The sequence below is a fragment of the Neodothiora populina genome (genome assembly GCF_041146345.1).
Source record: "Neodothiora populina strain CPC 39397 chromosome Unknown canker_contig_9, whole genome shotgun sequence".
In the NCBI taxonomy this organism is placed as follows: domain Eukaryota; kingdom Fungi; phylum Ascomycota; class Dothideomycetes; order Dothideales; family Dothioraceae; genus Neodothiora; species Neodothiora populina.
In genome coordinates this window covers 159,035-172,101 of record NW_027191407.1, presented here as the reverse complement: position 1 = coordinate 172,101, position 13,067 = coordinate 159,035, and the positions used below count along the sequence as shown (strand labels likewise).

The window sequence follows — 13,067 nt, the reverse complement described above, 5'->3', positions numbered from 1 at the left end:
CTAGCTGCTCGACCTCCTCTTCGGAGTCTAGCTGCTCCTCGTGTCAAGCTTCCACCGTTACCGCTCCGAGCTCCACAATCGTCTCTGGTACCACTGTCACTGCTCCCGGCACAACGAAGACAACATCATTACCCGGAAAGACCGTCATTTGCACCGTAGTATCCGGCACCACCCTGTCCCTCACGCGTATGCTGCCTGGCGCCACAATCTCACGCGTCTCGACTGTCCCTGGCCCCACGGTACAACACAACGTCACCGCTCCGGGTACCACCTGGACCGCGCCTGGATCTACCAAGACTGCTACTGTCGTCTCTGGGACGACTATGTACCGTACCTACAATGTTACTGCACCCGGGTCCACCCAGACCCTGCCAGGCACAACTATTGTGTCCGGTACTACTATCATCCAATCAGTCACTGCTCCCGCGTCTACGATTACCCTCAATACCATGAAGACCGCTCCAGGAATCACTGTTTACTGCACCGTCGTTTCTGGAATCACTAAGAACTATACTGTCACTATCCCTCCAATCACGCAAACGGTGTCAGGGCCTGGATCTACAGTCGTCTCTGGTACCACTGTCTATCCTCCTCAGAGCACCGTGACTGCTCCTGGCGTTACCGTCACTGGCCCTGGCTCAACTGTCGTCTCCGCATTCACCTGCTTCAGAGGCACCACCATCCGTGGTCCTGGGACCACCGTAATCTCGAGCACAACGATCACCGCGCCTGGCACAACTGTGACAACCAACACTCCGCCACTATCTCCCCCCAAATCTGACTGCGACTCATGCACCGATGATTCCAAGTGTCCCCACTGCGGCATCAATGTCGATGTCGATGTTGATGTCAATATCAGTGGCTGCAAGCAAGGAGACAACAAATGTGCCAAGAAGTCTCAGGCCGCCCAGTCTGCAGCTGCCTCCGCTGTCAAGCAGCTTGGCCGCAGAGAGATCAAGGAGCGTAACATGTGCGATCGAGCAAAGGCTTCTAGGTTGGCGCTCAGTCGCCTAGAACAGTCCACCAAGTCTTCCTTCGTCTTTACCAGAATGACCAGTGTCGTTGAGGTCATTGTCTCCGCGACCCCTAGCCCCCCTGCCGCCGTCATTGTTCAAAGTCTTGAGAGCAACAAGGTCAAGCATGCCTCCACCATCTGGACAACCGAGACTGGCAGTGACTATCTTCCCACCGGCAAGCCAGAACTCCTGCATCGGGATACTGCCGAGCGCGTCGTCCCTCGTGACTACACTACGGATGAGACTGCTCCAGGCAAAGCTTGCCCGAAAGAGGCAACCAAGATCTGTGATGGCCGGACTGATGCTAAGATTTGTCAATGCCTCTTCCCTGTAGATACTGGTTGTTCATCTGACGAACGTAAGCTCTGCAACGGATACGCCAACACGTGCAAATGTGTTGGCAAACATCTAGTGTCACAGCCGAAGCCCGGCAAGGGTGCCACTACTCCTGTTGCACCCGATGGTGTCTGCCCGAACACGTCAAGCAAGCTTTGCGATGGCAAGGCGGGTGCTAAACACTGCGTATGCGAGCAAGAGGTCGACAATTGTCCTGATGGCCAGGTGCCCATGTGCGATGCCGCAGGCAAGGGCTGTCAGTGTTTACACCCCTCCATCATGATTAGATCAAAAGTTGGGCAATTCCATGATGCTTACAGGATCCCATACGGAAATGCTAGTGGGCTCGCGGCAAGCCAAGTAAAGCCTTGCCCCAAGCATAAGCACTGGCTTTGCACCCAGAATGCTGCTGGCTATGTCGTGGACTGCAAATGCGCGAGGGTCTCTAAAGACTCGATTGATGTCGGGACCCCTCCACCGCCACCGGCGAATTCGACGGAGATGCGCAACCTGTCTCAAGCGGAGTAAGTTACAGGTCACAAGTCTCCATGAGTCTGACTTTCCTCCGTTGCCACCTATTCCCCTTTTTACCCTATACTCCAATTTAGCCTCCTTCGAGACACTCATAGTATCGCCCATCGCCAAAGGTGACCTTCGTAGTCGTCCCTCACGTTCATTAAGCACATATTTTCATAGACCGTGTCATTCCTTTACTAGATAGCTCAGACCATCAACTTACGTTCATTCGGGGCTTATCATCGCATTTCCCTTGGCCAAGAAGGAGAGATGACATTCCATCCATAAGAAAACTCTCCTCTTTCTCAAGCACTAGGTGCCTGTCTCTTGATAAAGTTCATAGCGCTAACATATACGTGCTTCTCAGTCTCGACCGCTCCATCAGAAAGCGCCAAATAGACGAGGTCAGCCGATCTGATCATATCAAGAGCCAACAACAGATCAATGCTCGTGCCGACCGCTATGCTCGTGACGGATACAATAGTCATGAATATGGTATTGATATCAGTGGCACGACCAAGACCGGACACGACTCCCTTACAATATCGACTGCTAGTCCGACGCAAGAGGTGCGGAATGTGACCGACTTGTCCGCGACCTCGGCTTCAACCTCTACTAGTAAGAGGAGTCTTGAGGCTGGATTCGATATTCTCCCAGCCAAGACCTGGGCCAATGGGAGACGCATCGATCTTGGGTTCGATGTTCTTACAGCCTCGACTGGTTCGTCATCTACGCTATTAGTCCGTCGCCACGAGCCTTCTGGCCAAATCACTGCCCGCAGCTACAACAATGTTGGAAACCAAGACAATGAAGATATTGATTATCCTCGTAAAGAGCTCAAGTACGACGTGCTTATAGCTGTCGTTGCCACTCGCACACACAAAGTGGGCACTAAAACCGGAGTTCAATTCCTCACAACTTGGCTGTCAACCAGTCAGAGACGTGTCGTGATTTCACACGGTGAGGGAACTACGCCGTACATCCGGCGCCAAAGACATTCTGGTCACAATAAAGCCCGTAGTATCCAGGTTGACAACCAATACGACAATGATGTTGATTCTGGTGATGGTTATGAGCATGGATACGATTTCCTCACGCAGTCGCTTATAAGCCTCACTCCTGCCGAGGCCACCTCAACTAGTTCTAGTACTGATGCTGACGACGATGATGATGGGCATGGCTACGATTCCCTCACGCAGTCGCTCATAAGCCTCACTCCTGCCGAAGCTACTTCAACTGGGTTCCTTTCTGGGTCTGATGCCGATCATGTTGTCAGAGATGTTGCTGACGACAAAGGGACTGGATATGATTTCCTTACGCAGTCACTCATAAGCCTCAGCCCTGCCGAGGCTACTTTAAATGTTTCAAATTCTGGTCCTGATGTCGCTCCCAGTGACGTTCCCGACGACGAAGGAACTAATTACGATTTCCTCACACAGTCGCTCATCAATCTCAATTCCGCCGCAGCCACTGTAACTGGTCTCGGATTTCACTCAGCTTCTACAGGTGAAGCACATACTGGGACTGGACACGAAATACCCCCAGTTTCGACCAGAAAGCACGACTTCGAAGAACGCCACCCTCCAGCACACCCACCCTACCTCACCCGACCCCCTGGTACCGACAACGTCCCCGTCAACTTCTGTTTCGCAGTGAACACCTACGGGGTATGTGAAAGCTATAACCACCCTGTTTGCAGACGGACGTGCTTCAAGGTCGAGAAAGTCGATGGCGAATTCAAATGTATACACTACGGTGTCGACCCCTGCGACGAGGCGCGCGTGCTCTTCCCTAAAGGAATTTGTGGCAAGTTGTGTAAGTTGGAAGATCGCCATGGCAAATGCTTGAGATGGGGGTATATGGCTTGTGGCTCCATGATACCCAAAAGCGACAGTACATACTCCACGCCTGTTGTCGTTCCAAATGTCATCACTGTGCCTGAATCTCTGCCTGTATTCCCACCAACAGCAGGAGCGGTAGTAGTGAGAAGGAGAGATATCAACGACGATGTAGACAGCATCGCCCAGGAATCCGGAAAAAGGGTGGGACTGAAGCGGAAAGACAAACGATCCCCTTCGTCCTCGACATCTCTTATATACCCCGACCCCACTTGGCTTCCCTCGCCCTACATGTCCAAAATGCCCGACAGCGGGATAGTAAACGGTATGCGCAAATGGTCTGGAGCAACAGCAGACTGGAACCACGACCCGCTCCTCGATCTCTTCCCATCGAATCAATCCCTCTGCAGCTCAGGCGGCAGGCGCCATTGCTCGGTTCAGAACGCCTACGATTCCGACTGCAACATCTGGTCAGCCTGCCTGTCGAACCTGCGCGGCCGCAAGTGTCTCACTGCTGCATCTTCGGGCAAGTGTCTGACATGGGGCTGCGGCGAAGTCTGCGTCTCGGTGAAGAACAATGACGTTGACGGTCTTGAGGACGTCCTTCTCCATTACGGCCGTAAGAATGCCACCGAGGGCGAGAAGCGTCTCAGAGCAAGGTGCACCCGCTGGGCCACAGATTATTGCAAGGGAATACATGGCGACTACAGTGAATCTGTCGCGGAGCCGACCAACACGAAGCCCTACTGGTTCGACTTTTGGCCTGACAAGCATACCACCGATACGGACACTGGACACTTCAAAAGAGCGGCGACTATGCCTGCTATCCAGTCAGCTTCGATGGCTGCATCAGAAACTCTCGCGTCTCGTATTGCTAGGGCTACCCCTGAGACTACTGTTCGGGCAAGATTGCTTTGAGGTTGTCGGATTCCTGTAATCTCATTTGTTGTTGCTTCTCACCTTCTTTATCGAACTGTACGGATCATTTTAGCGAGGAGTACTATCGGCCGTCTGATGGGATGCAAAAGTGGTTTTCAGGCGTTCGTGGAGGGAGTTTAGGAGGGTTGAAAGTTATTGTATTTTGTTCTTCCGGCGTTGATGCTCTACAGCTTAGAGTGGCCCTGATTTTTGTTCTTTCCTTTTGTTTTCTTCCTTCATCTTCACTCCACTTCCATTCTTTTCTTTTCACCTGCTTACTTGAGTATAGTTCAATACTATGCTCTTGCGTTCTACAGCCACCACATCTCGAGTCTGGTCTCAAATCGGATCCTACAGCGGACTCATGTACTCTGGTTTCGACATCTTGGGACCATAGTACTATCGCTATCTGAGGCATCAGAACGGTTTGTGAAGAATGCAGGAATAGAGAACAAATGGAACACAACAGAGTCATGTTCGGGGATTAAGTAGTCCATCTGCTAACCACCCAACTGCCCTATATTCTTCTGCCTATCGACAGCCCCTCCAACGCTTTTTACAGTAATACTGTACCTTCCTTAGTGTCCGACTACTGGTCCCTTGATTATTGCCGAGGCTTGGAGAGCATCATTTCTTCGCAGAGCCGCACCAGACCATGGACTTAGCTGACAATCTCATTCTTTGCTAAGTCTCCCAAAAGAGTCGTGATCATAATTAACCATCATTTCGTCGATCTGTTTTCCCTCATCCCCGCATAAATGGTCAGCTTTGGTCAGCATAAGTCTCTATAAACCCTCCTGTATACATGTAGTCGTCCTGTGCCAGTAATTCAACTTAAGTCGTATCATGTTTTCTGCTCGTTCCGCTATAAGAATCTTCTCGTCGCCTTCTCTTTCTGCATATAAAAGTGCGTCTTCGAGCCCATGAGACTCTTAATCTCCATTTTAATTTGCATAGCAGCAATATTATACGCACAACGACAAGCAATTCGATCATACATCCCATACATTAGTCCTAAATTGTCAATCACATCTACGAACACCACAAACATACAACAAGCCCGAACCAACGCAACAATGTCTTCCGCACCTCAATCGACATTCGCCGGTCTTCCTGTGATCCCTCCAGAGGATCCTTCTCTCAATGCAAAGGACCCGAAGACGAGAGGAATCCAACAATTCTTCGAGGCAGTCGACACACCCGAAGGAGCCGGTGCTCGTGTGCGTAGATCCATTGGTACTCGCCAGCTCAAGAACTTTACACCGGTAAGTCTAGCCTTTTGTGTTTACATCTGGGATCAAAATACTGACTTTCTTGTATAGTTTTTGATGCTCGACCATTTCTCCGTATCGCCTGGCGCTGGCTTCCCTGATCATCCCCATCGCGGCCAGGAAACCGTCACTTACCTCATGCACGGTACCACTGATCACGAAGATTTTGCCGGCAACAAGGGAACGCTTTACGATGGAGATCTGCAATTTATGACCGCAGGCAGGGGTATCATGCACTCGGAAATGCCCCGCGCGAACCCTGACGGAAGCCCGAACGTTGGTATGCAGCTCTGGGTCGACCTTCCAAAGAGTCTCAAGAACTGCGAGCCTCGCTACCGTGACGTGCGCGCGAAGGAGATCCCCACTGCCAAGACCGCAGACGGCAAGGTCACCATCAAGGTGATCAGCGGACAAAGTGAAGGCGTCGACAGTCTTCAAGAGCTCGCATACACCCCAATCTGGCTTCTCGACATCACAATCCAGCCTGGCGGCAAGATCGTCCAACGTCTGCCATCGGGATGGAATGCCTTCGGCTACAATTTCGAAGGCAACGTCATCTACGGCGAGGGCGCAGATGAGGAGAACCTCCCACGTTACCACATCGCTGTGTTCGAACAGAGCGGCGACCAGATCATTGCTCGCGTCCCTGAAAACGCAGAGAATGCTTCCAGGCTCGTCCTTCTCGCTGGACTTCCGTTAGATCAGAAGATCGTTCAGTACGGTCCTTTCGTCTGCACATCGACCGAGGAAGTCTACAAGGCTCTCTTGGACTACCAGACGTTTTCGAACGGATTCGAGCGCGCGCAGAACTGGGAGAGCGAGATTGGAAAGCCTATGATGGCTTAGATCGATAGAGGACGATACAATAATACAGCATGATTTCTGCACATATGGGCGGGTTCTTGTTTTGGGGATCTGAAGGGTCACGTCTTCTTCAGACAACATATACAGGGAAATTTTTAATGATACCACAGAAATAAAATTATAATATTCATCTATAATGCCTTGCTTTGCGCTTGCCACTTGTATGCTACTTGCCTGTGTTTCGTGACGAACAGCCATGAGTCCGCAAATGCTCGGGGTACCTTCAAAGTTTCTCCGTCTTTCAGCGATTACTTGACCGCACGATCTGGAATAGCGTAATTGGTGCAGACGTGCCAAGCTTCCTTGCATAGATACACAAGCACCATTCCAGTATCCTGAGCATCAATCTTGTACAAAGATACTATACTCTCCTATACCTATCAAGTCTCAAGTCATGCATCAGAGCACAGTCGAGTACCTCTACGACGCATGATTTGCTTCCCTCAAACATGACCAATGGCAGAGTGTTTTTTCAGGCGTCGCTGATGCCTAAAATCATATGCGCGGACTTTAATTAAATCCGACTGGTCGTGATTGACCACACATGGTGATGATCCTTGAACCTTTGCGCCTCGTCACGCTCGTGGTGCAGAGTACAATCCTCCTGTTCTTGCTGATTATATTGTAGGACCTGGACGAGGAGGCGTTGGATGCTATGGAACGATAACGAGGATCCAGACATGATTTGTCCGCCTTCGTGCACACTTCGAGATATCATATGGATATTTCTATCCACGAGCACGAGCCACTCTTACATTCCAAGTGTGGATTGTGTTCTTTCGGTGACTCAGTGGAAAAGGAAGCATTGAGACCCTATTTATGGGCCTTGCTGCTGATGTTCGACAGAAACACATTTTCTCTTTACGTGACAAGTTGAAGTTGAAGTTGAGTTCGAAATTGACCTCACTTTCGGTGTCACTGTGGGTGTCACTCAGGTAATCACAAGGCTATATGCAGGTATGGTTTTGGAAGATTCTTGTTACTTCATTTATGGCAATGCGATTGTATGAATGCGATTATGTCATGCAATGAAAAGAACTCCCAGCAGCTCGTCTCCCCCTGAACGATATGTCAAACCTCTAGGCAGATAATGTTCTTGTGTTCGAACCTCCCCGCTGCAATAACCTGCGACGCTTTCCGCCAATGCCCTTATTCGTTATATCATGAAACTCCAGCAGAAAAGTTCAGTACAGAAGTAGCGATGTGCGAGGTTCTTCCTTGATGATTCGAAACACCTGAGCATCTGTCACCGGTATCATGATGGAGAGCTCTGGTCTCCCAGAACTAGCAGAGGTTGATGGGCTGATCTTGCTGAGGATCTCAGAGCTCGTCGATTCCAATGGCTCCTGCTTGATCTTGCTGAGAATCTCAGAGCTCGGCAATTCCAATGGCTCCTGCTTGATCTCAACTCCTGAAGCTGGCGAAGATGACATTTCCTTTCCTTGACTGCTTTGTATGCCTGCTTTCCTCCCTGCGCGACGTGCCGCCACCGCCTCCCGCTTCTCGCGAACCCTACCCTTCGCGGCTGCCAGGTAGTGCACTCTGTCCTTCATGGTGCGCTTGTCCTTCTTTTTCGGTAGACCGGCATGCTTCGGTGCAGCTTCCCAGCAAGCATGAAAGCCATCAGCCGCGAGATCGATAAGCTCAGGCATCTCCAGGAATTTGGCAGCGGTGTGTACCGTCATATGATGGCCCATGCCAATGAACGCGGCGTTGTAGTGTTCGACCTTGACCTCAGCTGCGGTTTGCACTCTGTATTTTCCGGTATCGATGAAGCGTGCAACGGCCTTGAGGGCAGTGTTTCCAAAATCCATTCTGATGAGCATGCCTTGATTTTGACTCATGATGGCCGCGCGGTCTGGGTCCTGATAGCCCTTGCGTATGATGGCGGACTTCTGGCATGCCGCGCTCAGATTTGTTCTGGTGAAGTTGTTGTCCTTGCTCTTCAGGAAGAGAGTCCAGTCCTTGGGAACTTCGATGCTGACCATAACGTTGGCGAGGGTATTGTCGAATCCTTCCATGATGCTGATGGGAGAAGGAAGGGTCCTTGTAGAAGAGGATAAAAGTACGAATTGAGAAATTGGAGTTTGGTATGACTTGGTAGATTGAAGTTGACTTGTGCAATGTGTATTTGGTATAATTAAATGCTGAATGCTTGATGGAACAGAATGATGTGGATGGAGTTGGTAGAAGACTACTACACACTTACTTCCCAACATACTTATACTATACTAATTCTCGCAGCTAATTGCATGTGCGCAGCTAATTGCATATGTTGTTCTCAAAAAGTGTGTTGCACACGATACGCTTTCGAGTCCAGAATTCCTGCAATTGGCTTTACAATTCGGCGTCGTCGTTTGAGCACCGAGGCTGGACTGAGGAAGGCCAAACTAGCGGTAAAGTCCATGCTCAGATGTTTAGGGGTATTCCATTGACCAGTATACTGTGCCATCCATGATCGGTAAGGAAGAGTTTCATTTGGCTATGCTAATAGCGATGTGGAGGCAGGAGCGAAGCTTGATGGGTTGGCTTGAACACAGCTTCGCTTCTGATCTCGGTATATGCAGTGTCATGTACATGTTTATTAGTATTCGAAATCTTATGATACCACAAGCCAAGGATATCCTTCTTTGGGAAGCGGCAAGCAAGAGCATTAGCTTCTTTGATGGAGTCATCAGCTGCACGAACCTGCAATCACGATGGAAGTATGCACTAAGACGTCCTCTGCTGAGAGAGGCTGGAGCTAGATGGTCCGAGTGGTCATAGGCATATACGCCAGAAGTAGAAATGATGTGGATATAGAATTCTACGCAGATGAGATAAGGCGTCCTTTCAAACATCTCACAACACATCGGTACATGCACAGTGAAACAGCGATACCCGCAACAGTCCATTTGGCATTTCTATGTACTGATCAGGTTTTCCTGTAATGGCGATGCATCTCATCAGTCGTCTTCGCAGCACCAGCTTCCATAGCCCAGTTGTAAGTCTTATACTTGATGGGTACCAAATCCCGAACACGGTAGTACCCGCCCACGATATTCCACTGTTCCGCCTTTTGCAGATCTCCGGGCTCTTGTGCAGCAGACGCCTCCCGCCTGCTGACGTATTGCCTATACAGAGCCTCGACATTGTGCCATATGGCGCCTTGAAATTCACTGCATTCGAAAAGTTCCGCGAAAGCGAAGAGACGAATGTGAGTGTTGAAGGCATCGATTCTTGCCTGCGCCTGATGTTGCCCTGTTGCAGGCGCAGATGCTGCCTCGACAACATATGAATCTGAGCGGAGGAACATTGCCCACAGCCCGAACAAAACAGGGTCAACATCAACCCCGAGACAGATCTCATCCTCTGGATCTTCAAGGTCGAACAACACCATACCCTGAGAACCAGTGACGAGGCACCCATTCCTGAACGCCTCTGCGAAACACCTGGAAGTCCCGAGCTGGCGGATTGTGAGAATGTGTCTGCTGCGATCTGCACATACAACTGTTCGAGTAGCGCCCGTCTGGAGGAAGTTGGCTCTGTGGTCGTGAACTCGGGTTGGTGTGGCGCGAGATGCATGCGATTGGCTGGCCAGCATTCGGTTCACTGCTCTCTGGCGCATTTTCCTCCTCTCCGGTAGCCTAGCAATTTGTGCGGCGCTGAGCCCTTTCTCGCCGCGTTTGCGCTTGGGACTTGTCGGCGGACCTGGACGTGTGCCGGTCGCGGGTGTAGTTGCTGCCGGCCAGGAAATGGATGAGGAGGAGGAGGAGGAGGAGGAGGAAGAGGAAGGAGAAAGAGAAGGTATGACCGGCTCAGGCAGGGTTGGAGGCGAAGTCCTTGGCTGCGCAGTAGACGCAGAGGGGTGTGGTGGCGGAGGGGTTGAAGAGCCGGTCATCGGCAGAACCTGAGAGTGTTCTGGTGGAAGCCTACCCGGCAGAATCAATTTGTGGGCTATCGTGGGGCTTCTCTGGCCAGGAGCCTGTGATACCTGCGTCTGTGGAATCCTACCCGGCAAATGCAACTTGTGGGCCGGCTGAGGGTTAGTCTGAGTCCAAGCCGGCAATGCAGGCAGCGGCGGCATCAATGTCCTGGGAGCTGGCGGTGACCCGCAACTGCTGGTAGCTGACGCCAATCCTGAGTCTACTCTCTTGGAGGGAGATGTGTTGCGGTCGCTCACTGCCTCGATGTTTCTACGCTCTGTACATGTATCTCTCGATGGCGCAGTGGAGGTACAGCCAGCTACAGAGGCGGCTTCCTCCATGCAACTCTCGCGGAGATCCGAGGCCAAATCCTCGACACTCCAGGTCTGAAATCCCTCGGCATCGTTGCCCTCACCAAAAAGTACATCTTCCATGCAATTCTCATGGAGAGCCAAAGTCGAGTCGTCATCGCCCCAGATCCCGGTGTCTTCCTCTTCCTGGTTGCCATTTCCCAAATCGACACCCCCATCGACATCCCCATCGACATTCCCATCAGCACTATCCTCAGAATCATACACCGACTCAGACTCAGAGTCATACTCAATCGGGATGGTCTCCAATTCCCTGATAGATTTCCCGAATTCCCCTTCGAGTCGTGCAATGATCTGGATTACTTGCAGCTCACACTCCTGAACCCTCTTCTCCCCACGTTGTCTCAATAGGAGGTTGTACGTCGGAGCAGCGAGGTCAACCTGGTACTTTGCGATGATCGCCTGCACCCCATGCAACTCGTCAAGGCCAGCGGTAAGGTCTTGAGACATGGTGAAGTTTGTCGAGTCTTTGGGAATTTTCCGTGTCAAGTGATAAGTGAGTAAGTGAATTGGGGTTTTCTTGTGAAACTTCGATTCAATGGGTAAAGTGGGAATGTTCTGCAAGTATTTGTTTGATTGAATGCTTTGCAATGTTGGGAATCTGAATAGAATACCAGTACCATCGATGATATGGAATGGAGGTTATATACTACTACTCTTCGCGCAATAAGCCTAGCTTTCCTCTTGAAAGTCAATTGCAAACACATCGATGGGTGTCCCTAAACGCCATTTGCATTGAATGGCAATATCAGCAGCTTATTGCAATGAATTGCAACAAGCTTGCTGCAGAAACCACCGGCGTACTCGTACATATCTGTCAGCACCACTCCAGCGTCGGGTATTGCAATTGACTAATGGGAATGATTATACTGATGCTTTGGGATCTTGGACGCTGGATGGTATACTCGCCACATAGTAATGATTCCTCTAAATGCGCACGTTATCGAATCTAGCAAAGAGCAACTCAGCGGACTTACGAGTACCTACTTCGTATGGAATATTGTGCCTGTTCCCTCACCCCTGACGACGTTTCCGCGGTTGCAAGGTTTCTGAGGAGCATGTGGCTAACAACGTATCGCCTGAGAAGTAAGTGCTGCAAATCGATAGAGAGATGATAACGGAGTATGCTGCGCATGACAAAATCATAGCATAGTCAAGTCGAACGGTATCGAAGACATCTCTTGCAGCAAGCGCTGAATTTGTGGCTTTAGCTGTGTGTTTGTGAACAGGGTCCCCCCTCGGCCGCAGCTACGCCCAAAAAGTCAATGTGCAACAAGAGGGTCCGACCTAATTACGGATACAGTATGTGGGGTGCAGAATAGTCAATGGGTTTAACCTCCGAGGTCCGTCACCAATTACCCGCAATTTACAACTCGCGACTTCTTAATTCAGACAAGCATTCATTTTATGCCAAAGTGAAGCCAAGACATCCATCCTCAAACAATCGCCTCTGCGACAATCTCTTTTCTTCTGAGAGAGAAATGTCAGCACAAACATCAGCAACACCACCCTCAGCCGCTCCCTCAGTACCGCCTCAAGGCCAACCATTTCCTCTACCGTCAAGCGCAGCAGCATCAGTCCTCACATCAAACAAAAAGTCCAACCTCACAGGTATGCCGACGACGACGTCAAGATCACCGACGACGACTCAACAACCACCTCTACCGCCGCCTCAAACATTTGACATCCTTCCGCCTCTCCACGCTCTGCTGTCGCGACTGGAACCCACTCTGAATCACTACACAAACGACCCCATCGTCACAGCCAACGCGATCCACAACAATGCCACCACTACCACCACTACTCCGAGCGTCTCTTTCGACTCGAGTGTCTCTAGGACAGGCACAGTACCTGGACCATCGTCTCTATCGCAGCAGACATCTTCCTCAACCAATGCTGCGATTTCTTCAACAACAAACACGAGTCCACAGACCGCTCCCCCATCCTCTACATCAGCGATCCCCAACTCCGCGACTCTGGCGTCAACGACACAATCCCAATCCCAACCAACCACAGCATCATCAGCAACAAC

The 13,067-nt window shown here is 50.7% G+C and overlaps 1 protein-coding gene across 1 annotated transcript; it reads left to right on the top strand.

Moving 5' to 3' along the window:
• Nucleotides 1-5,700: 5,700 nt before the first annotated feature.
• On the top strand, nucleotides 5,701-6,741 carry AAFC00_007203 (uncharacterized protein; the record flags this gene model as incomplete). Its single annotated transcript, XM_069347268.1, has 2 exons — nucleotides 5,701-5,889; nucleotides 5,947-6,741. The coding sequence occupies 2 exons, from the start codon at nucleotides 5,701-5,703 to the stop codon at nucleotides 6,739-6,741; spliced, it is 984 nt and encodes a 327-aa protein (XP_069201873.1).
• Nucleotides 6,742-13,067: the final 6,326 nt, after the last annotated feature.